At 39.1% G+C, this 22,946-nt stretch overlaps 1 protein-coding gene across 4 annotated transcripts in view; it reads right to left on the reverse strand.

Annotated features, from left to right (window-relative positions):
* The window catches only part of RABGAP1 (RAB GTPase activating protein 1), a 160,059-nt gene that overhangs the window by 122,588 nt on the left and 14,525 nt on the right, over positions 1 to 22,946 (reverse strand). For 2 of the 4 annotated variants that reach the window (XM_053920829.1, XM_053920837.2), the window contains 2 exons: positions 18,792 to 18,896; positions 10,078 to 10,277 (listed from right to left, as the gene is read on the reverse strand). In XM_053920829.1, the coding sequence (XP_053776804.1) occupies positions 10,078 to 10,227 (150 nt within the window). In that variant the 5' untranslated portion in view covers positions 10,228 to 10,277; positions 18,792 to 18,896. The remainder of the gene's footprint in view (positions 1 to 10,077; positions 10,278 to 18,791; positions 18,897 to 22,946) is intronic. The other 2 variants (XM_024562100.3, XM_053920833.1) reach the window with 1 other exon arrangement.

Here is a 22,946-nt window from a genome sequence, read left to right on the forward strand (position 1 = left end):
TTCTAACTAAAATAATGGCAATTGGATTTTTCAAGAAGAAAACTATGAAGATTAAAAAGTTTTTAAAAATTCTCTAACTGAACTTTCCGCCTGATAAATACTGCTCATCATCGTACCCCACCCAGCATTTACAGAGTGTCTTTGGCTAAGAGCTAAAGGTGTAAGGTTCCTACATCAGAGGAGTCAAGTAGCAAAAACACCACATGTTCTGAATTTTTATGCAAAGTTCTAAGATTTTGATGTGAGCTGTCAAAACATTTGATGAATAAAAATACCTGTGTTTTTTGTAACTACACCATCATATAAAGCTTTTCTTTAAAAGGCATAACTAAAGCATTACCCTTTGCAAGAAGCCTGTCCTGACTCCTCACCCAAGCTGAGATAGGTTTCCATCGCCTCTGCTCGATAGCACCTGCTGTTAACCTCTACCACAGCATTTATCTAACTACATTGATTTTACAAATTAAACATAGCCATAAAATCTCTACAGCTCCTTCCTCACAAGGCACAGTCTAATTTCCCTAAATCCATCCATCTGCACTAGCCTTGTGACTTGCTTTGACCAAAAGAAGGTGTTAGACGCGACGCCATGTAATTTCGAAACATTAGCCTTTGATAAAGGCCCTACAGCTTCCACATCTGCCCTAAGACCACTGTGCTGTGAAGTCAGACCCAGCCATCCCAGTCCCCAGCCAACATGCAAGTTAAATAAAGCTATGTGAGCTGAGGCAAGAGCAGCAAAACTGCCCAGTCAGTCCACAAAACCATGAGAAATAATAAACTGTTTTGAATCACTGAGCTCTGAGGTAGTTTGTTACAAAGCAAAGGCTAGGAGAAACCAGGCTTTTTAACGACAGTCCTCTTCCCTAAGCTATAAGCATCCTGAGAACAGGAACCATGTTCAAGAGACAGACCTCTATTCTCATTCGGCCTCTTAAGAGCTTCTCTTTGGCTGTGATGTTCTGCAGTTTCACTGCCCTCCTGCTTGGGGTCACTGTTTTTTGAAGCTGAGGATTTGTGTCTTTTATTACTTCTAGAAAACATTCAGCTATTACCTCAAGTATTTCCTTCTCCCCCATTCTGAAGGAACACTTAGGTATATTATATGTTGGTCTGTCCCATCCAAGTCTCCCTGTCTCTTAACTGGTCTTTCATATTTATCATTTTTCAGTGCTATCTTGTGGGGAATTTCCTAAGATACACTGTGCAAGAGTTTGATTCTCTCTTCAGACGTGTCTATTTTGCTGCACCTTTCATTTCACTGGTTTTACTTTTTAAAAAAATTTTATTTATTTATTTTTAGAGAGAAGGGAAGGGAGGGAGAAAGAGCAGGAGAGAAACATCAATGTGTGGTTGCCTACTGGGGACCTGGCCTGCAACCCAGGCATGTGCCCTGACTGGGAATCAAACCAGTGACACTTTGGTTCACAGGCCGGCACTCAACCACTGAGCCACACCAGCAAGGGCTCACTGGCTTTACTTTTCATTTGCTGAAATTCTATTTTTAGTTTGCTTAATCTTTTAAATTTTTTGATAATTTTGATCTTTTTAATGTTTGTAAACTGTTCTTTAAATCTTTAATCATTTTATCATATCTACCTTAAGGTTACAGCTAATCATTCAAACGCCTGAATTTTGGCGAGATTTGATCCTGTTCAGGTTTGCTTTCCCCTGCTCATGAAGAACTGTCCTTTGTATTATATTTATAAATTCTGGAATGTGTGCTATTCTTTATCAAGGCTATCTGCGGGAATACCATGCAGCCTGGGTGGCAAGTATGTCCCCCCAGAGTAGTTTTGCAATTGATTCTATCAGGCGCCCCAGGAGTATTACCAACGCAGGAATATGCAGGTAGTGTGAATTCAAACCCCAAACATATATGACAACAAGGTTACGGGGACAAATTCCCAACAAGACTCCCCTCCAAACCAGAGTTCAAGCTTCCTTATTTTCTTCCTGTGACTGCAGGCAGAATTTTTTCTCCAAGTCTATCTTTTCAGTTAGGAGTAGCCCTTAAGGGTACTTTATAAGGAAACCTTAGTTCCACCTACTCGCTCTGTAAAATCCAAGACCTTATCGCTTCCCAATTTAGCTGCTACCAAAACCAAAGTCCACTGGTAATAAAGAACAGTACAGTCCCAATGTCAGCTCATATGTATTGTCCTTTCCGTTCCTCTTGGTGTTTCTTCCTTAGAGATTTTCTTTACTTTCTTATGCATACAGCTACACAATTAAAAGGGTGTTTGCTGTATTTCATCCAGCTTTGCCAAGTATCTTATACTGGCATTTTGAGGTTTTCTAGGTCACCCTATTTCAAAATGGGAGTTATTATCCTCAATGCCTAAAACAACACTTGGTAGGTTACTAGCTATCACCTGAATATCCAACAAACCACTCAATTAGGACTTTTGGAATGGAAGAGTGATAGACCTATGAAACGTGTTTTCTAAATCCAATGCAGTTTGAAAATCTTCTAGTGGCCGAGAAAAAGGTTCAAAAGGAGTGAGCATAACTGAGCAACAAATGTGCAGTAATCTTGTTATATCTTCCTCTGGTGACAGAGGACATAGATTCAACTAATAATAATTTTATTACTATTTCACTTACCAGTTCTTCACACAAATGATACATTGCATAGATATACTGAAATAACATGGAAATAAAATGCATAAAGGAAACATTTCAATTTGTAAAACATGTTGCTCAATTTCCTAGTCTACAGAAGTATCTCTTTTTGGTAAATAAGACGGAGGAGACAACAAGAAAAAAGTTCTCGGGAGGAGCCCTGAGGGTCCTTTCCATTTAGCACAAATGGTTCATCAAATTACAAACAGGAAGAGTATGTCAAATAATATTTCAAAAATTCATAAAAAATATTTCAAATGGAAGAAATTCGAAAGAAGATTTCTGCTGTCTTCCTTCCTATCCCAGAAACTGTTCCTGGGCTAACCCCACCGCCGCCTTATGCACAGGAAACCCATCTCCCTAATCTTACCAAGGAGTCTGATCGTCTTTGTACCAGCAATGTACCCCTCTTCAGTGAATCATTCTCAGCACTGTATAAATAAAATCTCTCACTGAAATCCGTATCGCCCTACAGCTACCACTCCATTTCCTGCTTTTTTTTTTTTTTTTTTTAGCAAAAATCCTTGAAACGGTGGTCTATACTTATTGTCACTTCTTCCTCACTTCCCAACCCACACTAATCCTACTGATGCTTTCATCTCTCTTTAAAAAGAAAAACAAACAAACCAATCTTCCTAAGGATTACCAAGGCTTCTTACCATTTTTCAGTCATCATCTAAAGCACCCTCTCAATAAAATTAAACATCTCGTTACTCCTGCTTTCTTGAAACACTTTCTTCAATTCTCTTCCAAGGCACTTCAATCTCCTAGTTTTCCTTATATCTCACCAGTTATTTCTTCTCAGTCTTCCCTGCTGGTTTCTCTTCATTTCAATCTATAAATATTGAAGTACCCAAGAATCATCTCTTATCATTTATCTCTCCAGTATCTACACTTAATCTATGGTAACCTCATCTAATCCCATGGCTTTGAACACCATCTATATATCAAGTTGACGTCAGCCACAATCTCTCCTAAGGATCAATATCAACATCCAACTAACTACATGACATCTAGAAATAGACATCTGGTAGTCATCTCAAGTATAAACCGGAACTATGATTCCCCTGCCCAATCCTGGTCTTCCTACCTCTTTGCCATCTCAGTAAATGGCACTACCACATACCTACCAGCTCAGGCCCAAATCTAGGAATCACTGTTTACTTCTCTCTTTACCTCAAATCCCACATCTAATTTGCCTATCCTAATATCAATCAGCTCTACCTTGAAAATATGTCCTGAATCAGAGTACATTCATCCTGATACAAAACCAACATTAACTCAACCTTTTGTTGACTAAAGCAGCCTCCTATCTCCTCTTCTTGCCACCGGCCTTGCCCCTTACTACCAATTCTCCACAGAGTAGCCAGATAGAATTCATATGCAATTCACTCATTTAAAGTGTACATTCTACGGTTTTGGGTATACTCACAGAAATGTAAAACAATCACCAAAATGAATTTTAAAATATTTTAATCACCTCAAAAAGAAACACCATACTCCCTTAGGCATTAAATTCCTATTCCCCCAACACCTGCAGCACTTAGCAACCACTAATCTATCCTTTGTCTCTAAAGATTTGATTATTCTACATATTTCAAATTTACAGAGCCACGTACAGTTGACCCTTGAACAAGGGAGGGGCTAGGGTAGACCCCTTGTGCAACTGAAAATCACGTACAGCTTTAAATTTCTCAAAAACTTAACAATAGTCGTCCCTGAGTATCTGCAGGGGCTGGTTCCAGGCCCCCTCCACAGACACCAAAATCTGCCCAGGCTCAAGTCCCTTACATAAAACGACACAGAACAAAGCACACAGTTGGCCCTCTGCACCTGTGCTCTCCCAACCATGGAGCAAAAAACACTGTTTGAACCATGGTTGGTTGAAACCTGAGGATAGAGAGGGCCAATTACATATTTAATGAAAAAAAATCAACATGTAAGTGGGCACATGCAGTTGAAGCCCATGTTGTTGTTCAAGGGTCAACTGTGGCCTTTCATAACTTACTTGTAACTTAACTAATGTCTTCAAGTTTCACCTGTGCTGTAGCATGTGTCAGTACTTCATTCCCTTTTACTACATTTTAGTCCTCCACTTCAGTAGCTGATAAAACTTTCGGGTTGTTTAGCTCTTTATGTAACAGTGGGGAATTGTAACTTAGCCCACCACTCTTTTGACACTGTTTCTGTAAACACTGACTCTAATATGTAGCCTGTAGATAAACAGCACGTTGGTGTAAAAATCCTAGGAACTAACTTCAAAAAGACACAGACTCCAACCTTCAGTCATCCCAGTTATGGGAGGTTTGAGGACCTTCAACCATAAAACCAGGATGATGTAAAACCAGAATGGCAAAACCAGGACGACGCACACCAAGACCGTGGCTGGGCCAGTTTTGAGGTTCTTATCAGAACGGACTGTGCCAGTCTGCACATGGCACTTTTCAACGCCCCCCCCCCCATCTCTCTGTTCTGTTCCCGTCTCCCTCCTTACAGAAAACTCTGCCTGCACTGAGATGGTAATATGCACTTTGAGACAAGAGTCCCCACCTTCTCAAGATGCAGCACTTGAATAAATCCCTCTTTCTCAGCACTTGTCTCACGAGTTTGGCTTTTGTTGCTGCAGGCAGCCAGACCCGTGTTAGATTATATTTATAAATCCTAAATAAAATTACCTTATGATGTTCAAATGTCTCCTTCTCATTCTGTGTTGTCTTTACTTTGATAGCATTCTTTATAGAAGAAAAGATCTTAATATTGATGTAGTCCAATTTCATCTATGTTTTCCTTTGTTGCTTATGTTTTGGTATCTAAGAATCTATTGCCAAATCTAAATTCATGAAAATTTACCCTTATGTTTTAAGTTTTATAATTTTAGATCTTACACTGAAGTCTTTCAAACATTTTGAGCTAATTTTTAAATATGGTGTGAGGTAAGGGTACAACTTCATTCCTTTAAATGAGGCTATCCAGTTGTCCTGGCACAATATGTTGAAAAACAAATCCCAACTGAATGGTATTGATACCACTTAATCAGCTGACCACAGAAACAAGCTTCTTTTAATCCTCAAGTGTATTCCAGTGATCATACGCCTGTCCTTAATGTCGGTGTCTACATAAGATGTAATTAGTGAGCATGACTCTAATTAGTGTCCTTACATTTCAGGTTGAAGAAATCCTTTCAGCATTTCCTGTAAGGTCTAATGATGATTAACCACTTCCACTTAGATTTCGTTATCTTTCTCTCCATTTCTGAAGGACAGCTTTGCTGAAGAAAGTATGCTTGGCTGGCTGTTTTTTCTTTCAGTACTTTGAATATATCGCCGTAATCTCTTCTGGCCTATAAGGTTTATGCTGAAAAATCTGCATATTACCTTATGACAATTCCCTTGTAATGTGAAGTTTTCTCTTTCTCTCTTTAAACAATCTGTCTTTGATTTTAGACAGTTTTATGATAATGAGTCTTAGAATCACTTTGGGTTGAAATTTGGGGGGAATCTCTAAGTTTCATGAACCTGGATACCCAAATCTCTCCTCAAATGTGGGTCCATTTCTCCCTTTCTTCTCCTTCTGGGATTCAAATAATGCATAAATTCTTCATTTTAATGGTGTACCATTGTTCACATAGGCTTTTTTTGCTTCTTTATTTTTTAAATGTGGGTACTGCCCAAACTCTCCTTTTTTAACCTATTGATTTTAGAGTGAATGGGAAGGGGGGGGGGGGAGAAAGGGATAGAGGGAGGGGGGAAGAGGAAGGGGGGAGAGAGATCAGTTTGTTGTTCTACTTATTTATGTACTCATTGGTTGATTCTTGTATGTGCCCTGACCAGGGATCAAACCCACAACCATGCTGTATTAGGACAACACTCAGTTGATTAGCAACTGAGCTACCCGCCAGGGCCCTTCACTCTTCTTAAACGTTTACCTTTGTTCTCAGACTAGGTAACTTCAAATGAGTACTTTCTTCTGCTTAATCCAGTCTGCTACTGATACTCTCTATCGCATTTGCTTTCCCTAAGGTGGTAATGAGTGCTCAAGTGTGTGGTTTCTCTCAATCCTGCAAAACCAGGCTGACTTCCTGGGCATGCTTACCAGTCATCTGCAAAGGCTCACTCTCACCATTCTTGCCCTCAGGGGCACACACAGGAGGCAGCCATGGATTGGGGGTGTGTTTGGTGAGGGGCATAACACTTGGAGGTACCCATGGGCCATCTGGGGGAATCAGCACGAATGCATCTCTAGTGGCTCATGGGTTGGCTCCCTGACGGAGTCTCCAAAGCAGTTAATATGATCCAGGACATGTTCCCTTCCCAGCCCTGGCTGCTATTCTCTCAGAACTATCTGCCCCCACGTCATGCATTTCACAACTTGGTATTCTAGATGGGATGAGAAAGAAATGGGCCTCCCTGGGAGTGTCTCACACAGTTGGGGAAGCCAGCTGCTCAACCCCACACTCTCACTGTTCCCCGTGGGAGAAATAACAAGCTGTGTAAGTCTCTTTGGCACTGAGCTGTGCCCCCTTGGTGTAGGGGTGACACAGGTCAAGTGACTGCTCCTTTGCCCTGGCTGGGTAGCTCAGTTGGTTAGAGTGTCGTATCGATATGCCAAAGTTGCAGGTTTGATCCCAGTCAGGGCACACATGAGAATCAACCATGAATGCATATGAATAAGTGGAACAAAAAAATCAATGTTTCTCTCTCTCCCATCCCCTTCCTCTTAAAAAGCCAATTAAAAATTAGTATTCACAAAATATTATAGAAACTGTTCCTTTGATTGTTTTTAATAGGTCCAATCTAGGATGTTTTTTGCTCCAATACTGTGCTGGAACTTGTCTGCTGGACTGCTGGACTTCCACAAAGGTACTCTCATCTATGACTGATTGTCTAAATCAGTATTCTTTTAGGACAGATTGGGAGAAAAACTCCTATACTGGCATTTTGATGACATCATCTCCTGCTCATTTCCTTTTGCCAGTTGAAATTTACTGTTGAGCCTCTCTAGTGAATATTTCATTTCAGAATTGCTGTTTGATTTTTTTTTCTTTTTGTGATTTCTGTCTCCTTAAGATATTCTCTATTTACTTTGATACTATCATTGTATTCTCCTTTATTTCTTTAAGCATAATTTATTTCAGTTCATTGATCATACTAATAGTGATTACTTTCAAGAGTTTCCATATTAAATGCAACATATTTTCACAGCAGTATATGCTGCCTTTTTATGATGTATGGATTATAGTATGTTTCTTTGTATTCCTCACAATTTTTTTTTTTTGGAAACAAGACATTTTAGGCAATACATTGTACCAATTCCCAGTATTGGTCTCCCCACTCTGGGACTTAGTATTTTTGATGCTTGTTTGTCTAGTGACCGGCTGGCTTGTTTTAGTACATTCTCTTCCCCTCATTCCATAGTGTTAAGCTTCTGATGCTGCTCTTCTGGGGGCTCAGATGTGGATTTGCCTCAGAGCCAGCCCGTGATGAGAGTAGCTTCGGCAAGGTGCTCGGTCTCTTTCTCTGACCACACCTAGATGCTAAACGCCAGTGATTGTGGCTGATTGCTCTACAGTTGCCAACGATGCATCTGCATCAATGCATCCGATAGCAAGTGCTCTACAGAACATAACAATCAGATTAAGGTTACTTTGAAGGGAGAGTTCCAGAGGTCAATGTTTTGAGTTTTGTTCTGATCCTAGGTGGTCTCCTCCCAGCAATTCTACAGTTAAGCCCGCACCTCCAAAGGATCTACTAATCTCCTCCCAATTACCTTTCACCACAATCTCCCCTGTTTTAGAGTTACCCTTGGGCTTGAATTTCTCCACAATCTATTGTAAAGAAAGTCAGTTCCTTTGAGAAGAGATTAGGAGCTGTTTTATGGCCCACTTCTCACCACAGGCAAAACCTCTGAGCCATAGGTATAAGGCTGAAAGTATGGACAACTGCAGGCTTCTGAGTGATACCCCATCTTCAGAAGCTGAGCACCTGGTGGGAATGGGAGACGGTACAGCAGTTTCAAGTCTATCTGACTTGCCTCTAGATGTGCAGAACCGCTACCTTACATGCCAGAGTCCAGGCAAGGGCAGTGGGGTTCCCAGTATACTCAGCAGCACCATGCCCACATAGAGCTTCCGTGCTGAGAGTAAGGACTGGGGGAGAAAAGGGAGCCCTCACTGCTCAGTCACACTTGGCCAGAAAAAAGTAGCTGGAGGCTGGGTGAAAAACACTGCTGCCCTGCTCCTCCCTGTAGGACAGACCTCTGACTATGAGCTGGGAAGGGAGAGGGAGCCCTCCCTGTCTTCTGGACTGCAGTGACCTGGAATGGAGTTCCCACATTGTTTTGCTCGGTTAGAGGAAGAACACAAAATGGATCTTGGTTCAAATACCACAGATTCTCTGTGGCCTTCTTCCTCATTTCACTGAAGTCTCTGCTCACGTCATCTCAAGACATTCTCTAAAATAGTACCTGCCCCTTCACTCTTCACCTATGTACTCACTTCGATTTTCTCCGTAGCACCTAAATTCACCTTACAGTCATTTTCTTATCTGCGCAGAGTCTGTTTCTCCCATCAGTATGAAAGCTCTAGGAGGACATCGGGCTTCACCTTTTACCTGTCTTACTCACCACTGTATCCCCAGTATCTAGAAGAGCATTTGGCACACAGTTGATAATAAAGGCTTGCTGAATGAAAAGATGTAAACAGGAATCGGAATGTTTTTAAAGCTACTTACATTATAAATGACGTTAACAATTAAACTTTACTTATAGCCATAAAGAGCAGAACAATAACAGAGTGTGGGGAAAGAAGTAACAGTTGTTTGGCTGAGAAAATATAAACAAACAGAAGGCCCTGGCCGGGTAGCTCAGTTGGTTAGAGCACTGTTCCAAAATGGCACGGCTGAGGGTTTGACGCCCAGTCAGGGCACATACAAGAATCAACCAATGAATGCGTAAGTGGAACAACAAATCAATGTTTCTTTCTCTCTCTCCTTTTGTCTCTCTCTCTAAAATCAATCAATAATTTAAAAAAAAAAAAAAAGAAGAAGAAGAAGAAGAAGTGGCCAAACCCAGAAATGTAAAGTTCTTCAATGATCCTGAAACTCTTTTTTTATAAATAGCACTACTGACCTGCCACTGCCCTTACACTACATAAACAAAAACAATCACTTCTGATTCAACAGGAAAGTGAAAACAATACTAAAATGACAAATGTTTATACTATGACCACTAGTTTTGACAGGGGTGACAGAAGTTTAGAAGCAATCAAATTGAAAATCCTTAATCATATACAAATTTGTCACTATCACTAATTATAAATAAAATTCTTTAGCATTAAGAAGAAAGGATATTATTTTACATGTTCATACCGGCACTCCATATACCTCCCAATTCAGGCCGAGTTTTGCAATGGGCTAGCAAGGCTAAGAAAAAGAAACTTTTGTTATGGAGTTTTACCTTGAGTCCTGTTTTCTCGTCATCACTTCCATTATTTGTAGATGGTGTCTCATCTCCTTGCCTGGAAACCAAGACAAAATCTTCACTATTAAGAGTGGATACTGAGTCTGAGGAGACACTGATTTTTCCAACAGAAGCCTTGTCATCCATGACTTAAGAATGAAGCTCAACTCATGAATAATTAAATATTTTTAAAATGCCTGAAAAACAAAAACCATAAAAATACTCATATAGAACATCTGCCAGATATTCAATTATACTCTAATTTTACAAAATGCATATGGAAAAACTTTTCAAAAAAACACTTCTGGAATATCTTCCTAAGACTTTCACCATTTACGGTTTTGGATTTCTATTCCAGATAACAAGGGAATTTGATGCTATTGAGAGCTGAGATATTTCAGATTTCAACTAAATAAATAAAACATATTCCCTCAAGAATAACTCTATCTACCTACAGCAACCTTATTTGACATATGTTGCAACTCTATTCTTGGCCTTTAAAATTTTAAGAGTACTAAACCTGTTTTCTGTTCTTTAATTTGTAACACTGTACACATAAATGATATTCGAAGCACTCAGGTCAATAACTAAGGTTTTCCTAACATTATTGATATTTAAATTTAAATACTAATATATTTTTAAGAGAGAAAATGTCACATTAACACCCAAGAGAAGTGAATTTAAGGTAGAGCAATTATAAATTGTACAGCTGAGAAACACCTGACACAGCAAGAAATCAAAGTCCATGAAAAACTCAACCTTCCTATCTCACAGTTTCTTAAAACACAACACAATATGAACATTACCAACAAAAGAATTTCAAGCCAAAAATTTATAAAAATGTCACTTATGAAAAGCCATTCAATTATTTATTGACTCCTGGAATAGAACTCAAACTCGCCTACCATTTAAAATCCTAGTTCTGCATACTTTGTGGCAATGTTCCATTTGGTTGCCAAAACAGCAACAGAACAAACAACACAATGTTATACTGAAAGGGTTTTAACCAATTAGCAAGAATAGCTCTTGTTCTATGCTCATCTTGTAACTTCAGTAAGTAAAGGTTCTGAGAGTCTGCTTAATCTCTTCAATTAAGAAATCCTGATTCATGCTTTGGATTTTTAATGGAATTTATATTTATTGAACATATACCATATGCCAAGCACTATTTTCCCTTGAAAGGCTCGTACCTGGACCAAGCAAGAATCACACAATCCCTGAATATTATAGTTGGAAGAAAACTTAGAAATCATCAATAATATTAAACAAATAAGGAAATGGCAACCCCAAGAAAAGGTCATTTAACTAGGTTTAACTAAGGCTCTAATCCTATTCTATTTAAACTAATTCCCTTGCTTAAAGGTTATCACAGCTCTACATTTCATAGGACCAAATCTAAATACATAGTGTGGCATTCAGGATGCTCCAAAATGTACTTTTGAAAACTTTTTAAAATGCAGTTTTGCTTCATCCATTCAATGAATACTTACTGTCTAGTGTATAAAGAACAGAAAACGGTAAACAAAAGATTCTTGCCCCCAAAGAGTTTATAGCTTCGTTGTGAACAGAAGTAAATTGCACAGGTTAATAGGTACTGATTTAGGGTAAGAAAAACTATGGGAACAGGTTGGGAGAGGGGTTTAGACATGGAGATAAGAAGTACATTAGAGGTGATAATGTCTTCGCTAAGGATATATACAGTCCCTGAGTTAAGATGGTTCTACTTACCAATTTTTCAACTTACTGATGATGTGAAAGCAATACACATAATAAATTACATGAGATACTCAACACTGTATTATAAAATAGGTTGTGTTACATAATTTTGCCCAACTGCAGGCTAATGTAAGTGTTTTGAGCACCTTTATGGGAGGTTGGGCTAAGCTATGATGATCAGTAGGTTAGGTATCTTAAATGCATTTTCACCTTAGGGTATTTTAAATTATGATGGATTTAACAGGACATAAGCCCACCATACTTTCATACCTCCACGTATTATATTTGCACTCATAGTTATCCTCTTCCTAAAGTGGTTTCCTTGTTTCTACGCTCCATCAACCACAATTTATCGTTCATGATCTAATCCTCACTTTCCAAGTTGCCTACCCATTTCCATCCCACAGCCAAATGAATTACTTGCCTTATTTCTGTTCCCATAGCATTTTTATTTTTTTTTCAGTGCCTATTATGTTGTATTATAGATAATTTGCCGGTGTCTCTTAATTTAATCATCACATCACACTAAGACTTAAAGAAATGGTGTACCTTACTCAAGGCTATGGTTGTGACGTAACTGGTTAGAGGCAAAGCCATAATCTGAACTTAGTTATCTATGATTCCAGAGATTCTGATCTTTCTATTAAATCAGGGGTGTCAAACTCATTTTCACCGGGGGCTGCATTAGCCTCAGGGCTGCCTTCAAAGGGCTGAATGTAATTTCAACTCCTTAACAGTTAAGGAGTAGCTACATTTATACAGTCCTAAAATTATTTCGGCCCTTTGAAGGCAACCAGGAAGCTGATGTGTCCCTCCCCCACTGTGAAAATGAGTTTCACACCCCTGTATTAAATATGCTGCCTTTCTAACGCCACACATTTGGGCCCTGTCCCAAAACACTCAGTACTGGGTAAAGTTCTTTATCTTTTTTAGAACTTGTACTTTGGGTTAAGGCTTCCATGCTTAATCTTTTATCCATTTTTAAAATTGTGACTAATAGTATGACAGCAGAGGGCCTGGGAAAGTCCTCTAAAGCTATGATCTTAGAGACACTGACAACTTTTTATAATATTCTAGACTCAAAAATAATAAACTTTGGTATTTACACTGTGGAAGTGAGAAGATTTGGAAGGCTCAAAGTTCAACGTTTTTTCATTGAAAACGTGACTGGAAAATAGACTTTACAAGACACTTTACTGTTTGTTTGGGCACCTGAAAGTAACTGAAGTAGAAATGAGGTTTATTAAAACACTAAGCGGTGCAGGGTAAGTTATACACTAAGACTCCCTGTCTCTGGCCTCCACAGGCCGATGTGAAGACAGAGTCCAGCAGCTCCAAGGGCTCAGCCACCCCTTGCCTGGCCTCTTCAATAAAAAAAGTGCCCCAGAACTTGGTGGGATCGTGGCAAAATTCTAGAGTATTCATGACCTCTGTCTCAAGACCACAAGGACTAATTTTGTTTTGTTTCTAATCTCTACTTAATGTCAGTTACCACAAGAAGCCCCTACTCTAACTCTTCATCCTTCTAATTTCTCATGGACCAGGAAGTACAAACTTCCTCCCCAGACACTGCCATCCCTCTTCCTTTCTCCATACTACCTATATCACCTTTGGACACACTTTGCATTTGAAACATTTTTTTTTTTATAAGTATCATGCAAACTAAAACCTATGTTCCAGGAGGACGGGGATTTTTGTGTTTCATTAAAGGCCATGCCCCTAACACCTGGAACATCAGTAGGTGCTCAATATTTGCTAAAGAAATAGAATAAAGGGCAAGTAGAGATTTAAAAAAAAAAAGCAAGAGCCACCCAATGATAAAGACAGACCACCTTTTATAAACTGACAATAAGAAGTCATACCTGTGATGGTAAAATATGCAAATAAGAGTTAGGAAAATCTCTACTAGAATATTGATTCTACAAATTACTAATAGTGAGTTTGGTCACACTGAGCCTCAGTTTCCGTAAGTGAAAGTGGTATATTATCTATCTCATAAAGCCATTACAAAAACTACTAAGAAATAGACTTCCAGCCAAGATGGAGGCGTAGGTAGACTCACTGTGCCTCCTTGCACAACCAAAAGAAAGACAACAACAATTTAAAAAACAAAAAACAACCAGAACTGACAGAAAATCGAACTGTATAGAAGTCCGACAACCAAGGAGATAAAGAAAATACATCCATCCAGACCAGTAGGAGGGGCAGAGACGGGTGGCAGGGCACAGTGGACACATGTCAAGGCGGCAGCTGGAGGAGGACCCAGCACTGTGGCAGATCGTGGAGCCAGGTGGGCAAAGCTATAGCTGGCCAGCCAGGCAGCAGCTGGTGGACCAGGTGACAGACTGCCCAACCCAGAGTTCCAGCGTGGGGGAAATAAAGCCTCAAACCACTGATTGAAAACACCTGTGGGGGTTGCAGCAGCAATGGGAGAAACTCCTAGCCTCACAGGAGAATTCCTTGGAGAGACCCACAGGGTCTTAGAACGTACACAAGCCCACCCACTAGGGAAGCAGCATCAGGAGGGCCCAATTTGATTGTGGGTAGAGGAGGGAGTGATTGAAAACTGGCAGACAGTGGAGCAAGTGCCATTGCTCCCTATCGGACCCCTCCCCCACATACAGGTCACAGTGCAGCCATGAGTGTTACCCCGCCCTGGTGAACACCTAAGGCTCCACCCCTTGGTAACAGGAGTGCCAAGACAAAAAAAATGGCCCAAATGAAAGAACAGATCAAAGCTCCAGAAACAATACAACCAAGCCACAAAGAGATAGCCAACCTATCAGATGCACAGTTCAAAACACTGGTAATCAGGAAGCTCACAGAATTGGTTGAATTTGGTCACAAATTAGATGAAAAAATGAAGGCTATGCTAAGAGAAACAAAGGAAAATGTATAGGGAACCAATAGTGATGGGAAGGACACTGGAACTCGAATCAACGGTGTGGACCAAAAGGAAGAAAGAAACATCCAACCAGAAAAGAATGAAGAAACAAGAATTCAAAAAAATGAGGAGGGGCTTAGGAACCTCCAGGACACCTTGAAACTTTCCAACATCCAAATTACAGGGGTACCAGAAGGAGAAGAGGAAGAGCAAAAAATTGAAAACTTATTTGAACAAATAATGAAGGAGAACTTCCCTAATCTGGCAAAGGAAACAGACTTCCAGGAAGTCCAGGAAGCCCAGAGAGTCCCAAAGAAGCTAGACCCAAGGAGGAACACACCAAGGCACATCATAATTACATTACCCAAGATTAAAGATAAGGAGAGAATCTTAGAAGCAGCAAGAGATAAGAACACAGTTACAAAGGAGATCCCATAAGACTGTCAGCTGATTTCTTAAAAGAGACCTTACAGGCAAGAAGGGGCTAGAAACAAGTATTCCAAGTCATGAAAGGCAAGGACCTACATCCAAGATTGCTCTATCTAGCAAAGCTTTCATTTAGAATGGAAGGGCAGATGAAGTGCTTCCCAGATAAGGTCAAGTTAAAGGAGTTCATCATCACCAAGCCCTTATTATATGAAATGTTAAAGGGATTTATCTAAGAAAAAGAAGATCAAAAATAGGAACAGTAAAAATGACAGCAAACTCACTGTTATTAACAACCACACCTAAAACAAAAACAAAAGCAAACAACTAGAATAGGAACAGAACCACAGAAATGGAGATCACATGGAAGGTTAGACAACAGGGGAGTGGGAGAGAGCGGGGGAAAGGTACAGAAAATAAGTAGCATAAATGGTAGGTAGAAAATAGACAGGGGGACTGTAAGAATAGTATAGGAAATGTAGACGTCAAAGAACTTATATGTATGACCCATGGACATGAACTATAGGGGGGCAATGTGGGAGGGAGGGGGTGTGCAGGATGGAGTGGAATGAAGGGGGGAAGTGGGACAACTCTAATAGCATAATCAATAAAATATATTTAAAGAAAAAGAAAAAAAGAATTATAAATGGAAAAAAATTACTAAGAAATATACATATATATTTACCAATACATAGAACATCTCAAACACAAACACTTAGAGCTTTTCAAAAACTTTCAATTTTAAAAGAATTAACAACCAACCACTGATTTATGTAATCCAATTTAGACCCAACTATCAGGCCAAAATACATAGCTTTCCTAATTCCACATTCTAATTTGTTTGTATCTAAATAAATACAAAGAAATACTTTAAATGAATAAAAACACCACATCTTTGTATAATACTTTACAGATTTCTAAAATGTACATTATCTCATTTTATAAAGAACACCCTGGTACTTGGTAGGTACTCACAGTTTCTATTTTTTTTAAGATTTATTTTTTAGAGAGAGGGGGAGGGAGAGAGGGAGAGAAACATCGATGTGTGAGAGATACAACCATCAGCTGCCTCTTGTGTACCCCCTAATGGGGACCTAGCCCAAAACCAAGGCATGTGCCCCGAGTGGGAATCTAACAGGCAACCATTCGATTCGAAGGCCAGCACTCAAAACACTGAGCCACACCAGCCAGTGCTGTTTCTTTTGTATAAGTGATGAGCCTAGAGTCTTATAACCTGTCCATTTACCAACAGGAATATGCTGGCGAGTGCAAATTCTGGGATGTTTCCTTTTCCATATCTTCCTTAATAAGTCACTTAAAACGATAGGCAATTTTGTTTAATTATGCAGGCCCCTACATTAAACCTAAAAGTTCAATAATGTTATACTTTTCATTACTTCATCCTTTTGTTAGTTTTATCCTCATCAACACATAAAAGATTACTATAGGAATTTTATGATTGAAAATAATAAGTCTCATGATATCAAAATTCTTTATAAATTTTTGCCCAAATTCACTCGTCTATGCCGTAAGTGACAAAATTACACTTACTTATGCACTCATGCAGAAATCGTAGCAAGTAATTTCCCTTGATCTTGCCAAATGAAGATTCATTTTCATTTTCGGTCTCCCCTAAAATGCTACAGATCCAGCTGACAACGCTCTTCTTACACTCCTTTGAAAGCAGTCAATTCCTGGATAACCAATGTTTACTGTTTAAAAACTTGACCTTTTTTTGGACAAAATACTACTGAATATTTGTGTTGTTTCTTGTTACTGTCATCATTCAGAGCAGTCACATAAAAGTGAACTTGCAGTGCCATGGACTTGCTAATGTGCAACTAGTAAAGGCAAAAATCACACCCCAGTAAGTTGCCTACCTAACTTGCTGAAAGAGGTATGAGTGGTACTTATAACTGAACTTGATATGGTTAAGACAAATAAACTGCTAGTCCAGGGCTCTGGTTCACCTTTACTCCCTTGGTTTTTTTGAAACTCCTTCCTGAAGGAGTAGTATTAACTGCCTCCAACTCTACCACTTCAATGCGATTCCCCACTCACACTGAGGAGTTAGCTCCTCTCAAAAATCTGCCCCTACCACCTCTCACCCCCATGAACCTCTTCTTCTAAAAACCAACAACACAACTTCAAAATCTAAAGAATTCTTTTCCGTTCTCATCTTACTTCTATCAGCTGAAATAACTGAAAGTGCTGACCATTTTCTTATTATCAAACTCTTTTCTTTTTGCTTCCATTTTCTACCTCTGACTACCGTTTCTCAGCTTTCATTTCGGTTCCTTTTCTTCTGCCCATTCTTCCAATTTCATCAGGTTCCCCTTCTTTTTCCACATTTTCCCCTGGCTACCTCACTAGCTCACGTGTTCATACCTTCTCTTTACCTTTGACAGGCTTACAGTGGTAGAGAGAAAACAGAAGTCAACAAGTACTAACAATACCGTACAGTATAGTGCCTGGGGTAGCACAGGTATGCAAAGGGTGTTAGGAAAACACAGGGCTCTGCTACATGTGTCCCACGGCCATCTCAAAACCAATCCCTATGTGCAAAGTGGACCCCCATTCATCACACAAGCATATTCTTCTTCATAGGTTTCCTGTTCTGGTTAACAAGTACTGGCCCAAGACAGGAATGTCAAAAAATCCTTGACTCCCTTCCTCATCCACCCTTCAAACTTTAACAAATTTTAGTTTCCAAATATATACCCCAAATCTATTCCTTCATGTCAGTGACTGGTGAGCACTGCATTCTCTTTCAACTTTGCTACAACCGACATCTCCTTTTCCAGACTCTCTAGACATTGGTTATCAAAGCCCCATAGCTAGCTAATTTCTAAAATTCAGATCTGATCATATATCCCACCCCCTCCCCCAAACCTTTGATTGCTCCTGACTGAAAACAGAAAAAGCTACAAACTCCTTACATCATTAGCTCTTCAAAATCTGGAGCCAATCTATCATTCTAGTCTTATCTCCTTCTATCAAACCATACCAGACAACTCACTAAATACATCGTGCATTTTTATGCATTCACGCCGTTGTTCTTGCTGTTTGCTAAGCTAGGAATGTGTCTTCACTTCCCCCATTAGTCTTTCTCCCCAACCAGCAATCTGGTGATACAATCATGCCTTCAACCTCCCCGTTTCCCGCTGCAATATTCCTTATTTCTCTCCAGCGTTCCTAAGGCTTTTGCTTACTTTTTAGTTCTACCACAGAATTACAGCATTTATCACACCGTAAAATGTTATACCTCTTTTCTACTCCACTATATTGGTTCATCATTCCAGAAACAGCTGCTAAGTACAAATCACATGGTCACTGGGAATACAACCAGCACACACAGTCCCTTTGACCTGCTTGTGGACAGGCATCTCCGATTTTATTCATATTATCTTCATATTCTATCCTTGCCTACTGTCGTACTCAATAAATTTGATTGGGTGAGAAATACTCTTTCATTCGTATGTAAGTGGTAGGGTCTGACTAACGTGAGGGCAAACGACAAATGTGCTATACTACACGCACGTGATTGGGGGTGAGGATTGAATGATGACGAACGAAGACACTCAAAAAGAACCACCCCTGCCCTGGCCGTGTGGGTCAGGTAGTTGCAGTGTTGTCCTGTACACCTAAAAAGGTTGAGAGTTCGATCTCCGGTCAGGGCACATACCTAGGTTTACAGGTTTGATCCCTGGTCAGGGCACATGTAGGAGGCAACAGATCGATGTTTCTCTCTCACATCCACGTCTCTCTCTCGAAAATCAATAAACATATCCTTGTGTGAGGATTAAAAGAAAAAAACAAAACACCTTTGAGTGTGCCTGACTCTTCAGCAAGCTGCCAACTCTCACAGCCAAAAACAACAGTGAGTCACAAAATATACCCTGGATTCCCTTTGGATCAAAACACCCTCTTATCAGTTCTTTCCCAATCCCCATCATTTTTGTTGCTCAACCAGTGAGCCAATGAGTACACCGTCAGGGGATCATAAGGAGGCTTCTTGAACAACCTTGCTAAATCTAAAGTGTTCTGCTTTTACACCCAACATGGTACTAAGAAACATTACATGCGTTAATAATCTTTACACTAACCTTGCCAGATAGTTATTAACCTCAGATGACAAGCTGAGGCTAGATGGCTCAATAACTTGTCTAAGTTCACCAAAAATTATGGTACTTGATCCAAACCCAGGTATCTAGGTGCCACTGTCCTTTCTGAAATGCGTCTTTTCTCCTTTGTGTTCCTACCTCCATTGCCTCCCCATTCCAATGCATCCTCTCATGCTGCTCCCAGATGTACCCTTCTAAAACACAGATCTGATAAGATTACTCTCTGCTCAGAAAAAGAACAAGATAGGAAACAGCAAAAGAATCAAATTTCAAAGATGCTGGAGCAGGCCAATTCCTATGGGTTTGTACTCCTGTAAAACTAATCAAGGAGAATGCAAAGAAGATACAGTATTTTTAAAAAATGGTACTATGTTAATCTCAACTTTTTTCTTTTTTCCCCCCTGGCTCTGAAGTTTGTTTCCCTACATTGGTTTTCACATTAATTTCTCACAGCCTATCCCTGGAAAGGGTGGGACAAAGCTAACAAAACTCAGTAGAAAACAATCCCTTCTTTATACAATTACTTTCCACAACTATACTAATTGCTAAACAATAGTTGTGTCTTCCTTTAAGTATGACTCTGAATTTGGGAGCTGTTTTTTTGACTTAGTGAGCTAAGAGAACCATATTAATGTAAGCTTTCTGAATAATTTCAGCTTAATTTAAAAAAAAAAGAAGAAAACAAAACATTAATATTGGGCCTACTGCACTTAAAGGCAAGATAAACCAGTTTATCTAAGTCAGTCTTAGGCAAATTTTAACCTATAATGCTTGTGACCATTTACTTCCTTAAACTATGAAGTTATTCCTTTAGTTCAATTCTAGATGAACTAAAAAAGCTACTTTAGGAATACTGGAATTTGTAAGACAGAAGTTTTTTTTTTAATTTTTAAAATATTTTTAAAGTTTTAATTCTCTAAAATTGTGGTTAAATATACATAACATATGCCTTAACATTTTAGTTCTGCGGCATCAGGTACATTCACGTTATTGTGCAACCATCCCCACCATCCATCACTATAACTTTTTCATATTCTGCAGCTGAAACTCCACCCACTAAACTGTAACTCCAGTTCCCCCAGGCAACCAACATTCTATTTTCTGTCTCTATAAATTTATTACTCCAGGGACCTCATATAAGTGGTGAAATCATACCAATATTTGTCTTTTTGTGGCTGGCTTACATACTTCAAAGTTCATCTATGTTGTAGCATGTACCAGAATTTCCTTTCTTTTTAAGGCTGAATAACATTCCAATGTATGTATCAGGCTGGCCAAAAATTCTGTATAGTTTTTTCTGTAAAAGATATATCTTTCATTTTTACTAATAACTTTATTGATTTGGATATTTTGAGTATATCGGCCATCTCAGTGATCTCCCACATGATATAAAGTTGATTGTTCTCAATTAATGTCTTGATTTAATAACTATCAGCTTCAACTGGTCTACCTGACCATGGAGCACTGTCTAAGGAGAAATTTCCAGCACAAAACTTTGCAAACCACTTTTGACGTGTTCAATCAGTCACAGAATCTTCTCCATACACTGCACAATTTTTTTTGTGCTTGTTGCATTTTTACTTTTCTTGAAATACTAAAGCATAGTAATGCCAAAATTTTTGCATATCTTCTTCCATCTTCAATACTAAAATGGCTACCAATTTTAATTATAATGGCTACAATTAATGGCTACACCAATTTTGATTTTTTTTAAAACACATGCTGATATGACAGCTGTCACAATACAATCTAACAGAATTGTTTTGAATAAAGTTGAAGACAACTAAGCACTACTAGAGCCATTTATGGAAAAAGCCAAACAAACTTTTTGCCCAACCCCATATCCAGGGTCCAGCAGAAGGCAGACTTGCTTGAGGGTTGTTAGTAGGGTATGTGAGTGTCTCACACAAGATGGACAGAAATTTGAACATTTAACCTAAAATGTCATATGGTATGCTTGAGTATGATATTGTTATATTACAGAATTAGATGCTTATGATTTTGTAATAAAAGATTTTATAATAAAAAAAAGGGGGCATTATTTGTGCCAGACCCTGTATATCACTTTGTTTATCCATTCATTGGTCATTTCAAGTTTTAAAAGACTGGTTGTAACTTAATATGCTCTGTAGGGTAAAACTCACGAAACCAATACAGTAAAGTGTCAAAATAAGACAGCCAATATTTTGCAGAGTTATTTTTCATTCTCTCACGAGTAATCAAGCTTCATTAAGACTTTTAGAAGTTAACAGTCTGGTATAATATTTTTTTAAAAACCACTGGGGAGTTGAACTACTCAGTCCTTTTTGATATGAATTGGATGATGTTATATGTTCAGTTTTCTCATATGTAAAGTGAAGGGACTTAACCCGCTTCACTCTTTCGTGAATGAATATTCAGGAAAGGGGCTGGGGGGATGCCAGGTGCTTTCCAGCCCTAATCCGTGATGTAAATCTGATTAGTTCCGAGTGAAGAAATTGAGTCTGAGTCATTAGGTAGGTTACCTTCAGTTATATACTCAGTAAGTGCCAGACTTGCAATATCTGTATCTTTACACTCTCCCCTCTGTATCTTCCTACCTCTAATGGAATGATGTAAGATGTAAGGAGAGGATGAAATGCACATAAAACTTACATTATATTGTGTTAAGTTCAATACTGTTGACACCTGAAAAAAATAACCCATATGTTTCCCCATGTTCCTGTGGATATTTCAGGAAACAGCACTTTAATTTTTTCCAGAACTCTAGGCATGCTTCACGTCAACACAGTATCTCTGAAAAGGAATATTTAAATTATCTGGATGCCATTTCCACAATAGAAACCTATCTCTGGGAACATAGGAAAAGTAACGTATCACTCATTCTGTGAATACAAGGTCAGATTATATTTCTGACCTTGCTAGTATATAGATTTTTTTAAAATTAACCTTGTCTTTACTTTTTTCTGGAATGAATTTGTAAAGCATAGTATAATTCACGTTAGTGTTTTATAAATATAAAAATGAGTATTTTTAAGTACTACAGGATCATCCAAATATGTTTCCTCCTTTTAGAAAATTAGTCAAATATTTCTTCTCATCCACAGTGAAGAAAATGAATCTATTTCACTTAGAACACAGGTGGCAAACACAAGGCCCAAGGGCCGAATCCAGCCCTTCATCTTGTTTTATCCTGCCCGGCACCTTGTTTCTACCTGGCAGTAGCACCAAGCTCCTTGCCCCTAGTGAAGGAGTAGTTACATTTACACAGTCCTAAAATTACATTTGGCCCTTTGAAGGCAACCGCGAGGCTGATGTGGCAAAATGAGTTTGACACTCCTGACTAGAATATCTTCTACCTGTCTACACTTAGATCTGAAACACTCATTATCATTCACTTCTCCTTAAACTATGGAAATTTATGTCATACAAGCAAATTATCGGACAGATGACCGAAGCCTAAGATAAATGCAGTAAATATGGGTTCTCCTTACTATGACCTGTGATTTTCAGGGAAATGCATGTAAGCAAACCAGAAATGGTCGGCAGAAGACACACGTCTTCTACACTTTCTGATATAAGGAAACCGTAGTCACCCTGGCTGGTGTGGCTCAGTGGACTGAGTGCAGGGCTGTGAACCAAAAAGTTACCAGTTCAATTCCTGGTCAGGGAACATTCCTGTGTTGCAGGCCAGGTCCCCAGTTGGGGGTTGTGGGAGGCAACCAGTTGATGTATCT

Source organism: Desmodus rotundus, chromosome 1 (assembly GCF_022682495.2).
Source record: "Desmodus rotundus isolate HL8 chromosome 1, HLdesRot8A.1, whole genome shotgun sequence".
Classification (NCBI taxonomy): Eukaryota; Metazoa; Chordata; class Mammalia; order Chiroptera; family Phyllostomidae; genus Desmodus; species Desmodus rotundus.